Source organism: Corvus brachyrhynchos, unplaced genomic scaffold (assembly GCF_000691975.1).
Source record: "Corvus brachyrhynchos isolate BGI_N302 unplaced genomic scaffold, ASM69197v1 scaffold5, whole genome shotgun sequence".
NCBI classification, from domain to species: Eukaryota; Metazoa; Chordata; class Aves; order Passeriformes; family Corvidae; genus Corvus; species Corvus brachyrhynchos.
Genome location: NW_008238321.1, coordinates 11,732,731 through 11,734,038, shown reverse-complemented (window position 1 = coordinate 11,734,038; position 1,308 = coordinate 11,732,731). Strand labels below are relative to the sequence as shown.

General features: G+C 41.1%; 1 protein-coding gene across 2 annotated transcripts in view; it reads right to left on the bottom strand.

The window, feature by feature from the left end:
• The window catches only part of DNAH3 (dynein axonemal heavy chain 3), a 56,684-nt gene that overhangs the window by 21,342 nt on the left and 34,034 nt on the right, over positions 1-1,308 (bottom strand). For both annotated transcript variants that reach the window (XM_017734181.1, XM_008633515.2), the window contains 2 exons: positions 982-1,111; positions 247-483 (listed from right to left, as the gene is read on the bottom strand). In XM_017734181.1, coding sequence (XP_017589670.1) covers positions 247-483; positions 982-1,111 — 367 coding nt within the window. The remainder of the gene's footprint in view (positions 1-246; positions 484-981; positions 1,112-1,308) is intronic.

The following is a 1,308-nucleotide window of genomic DNA, read 5'->3' as shown; positions in this document are numbered from 1 at the left end:
CCCACCCCCCCCCTGCCATTATCATCACCAAATTATTTTAGGTCAGATTCAGCCACATTGTTTGAGTACAACAGAAGGCATATGCTACTCCTGGGTAAAAGAGCCAGGAAAGGGCACCCAACTGTGCAGCCCAAGGCTTGGCAGATGGTGGCTCTGCTGCAGACTTAACATCTGCCAGGCACACTAAGTGCCAAGCTTTCTTACTGCTTTATAAAAGGCCAAGCAAGTACAGTTACGAAGAAGCACCTTTTTCTGGGAAGATATTATTTTTGTTAAGCTTCACATTTTTAGGGCGTGGGTTTTCCTCATTCATTCCATTGAGCAAGTTGCGGAAAAACGAATCAAATTTTCTTCTGCTGTCTGCATCAATGATCCCTCCAATTGTCCACACCAAAGCAAAAAGGAAAAGGGCCTGCAGCCATGAGGTGATCTGCTGATTGGACAAGCTTTCCCTGTCCTCTTCATCAGATTCCTTTATTTCATCTAAAACACGTATTTTGAATTTTAGTTAAATGCCAGTAACAACCATAAACCCCAATTCAAAATGCATTTTTGCAAAAGTACCCTGAGACAAAAGTAAAGCACTGTTTTCGGTGGAATGAAGCCAATCTACAAAAGGAGGATCTTGTCTGTGTAAAATACTGTTTACAAATAAAAATGAAATTAGAAGAAAAATATTTAGAAAGAGTCCTAACTCTCTTCTTCAGATGGTAGCAAACAGCAAGCAAAACATAGAAAATACTCACAAGATCATATTCAGTTTTGTAGTGACACCAGTTTCCAAATGTGAAAGCTCTGTATGCTGGTCAAAGAACTATTAGTAATACTGATCAGTGAGATCACTGAGTGTGTTGTATGAACTCAACAGTAAGGAATTCCTGTGGTATTTCCTTGCATCTTATAACCTGCATTTTGTCCTGGGACATGGCAGGAACAAAAAAGAAAAACTGAAATAAAAAGAAGGTGGCTTAGGGTACTTACCAAGGAGAGAAGAATAGAGTTTCATCAAGCTGTAACTCAGGTGAATAGAGGACGTTTTCACAATGAATTTGCAACGATGGTGAATGAAATCTAAACAGGGCTCGACTAGCCACATAAACAAGTCATTGACCTACCAGGAGAAAAGGAAACAGCTGTGTGACAATGCAGGACTTGCCACATTCCCCACTGTCCCTCAATTCACCCTCCGTCAAACATAGGGCATCAGAAACTCTCCAGGTTGGCAGAGAGAAGATCAGGAAAGGGCCTGTGTGAGGCAGTACTGAAATGTTCACAAAGTCACACCATCACTATCTGATGGGGAAAACA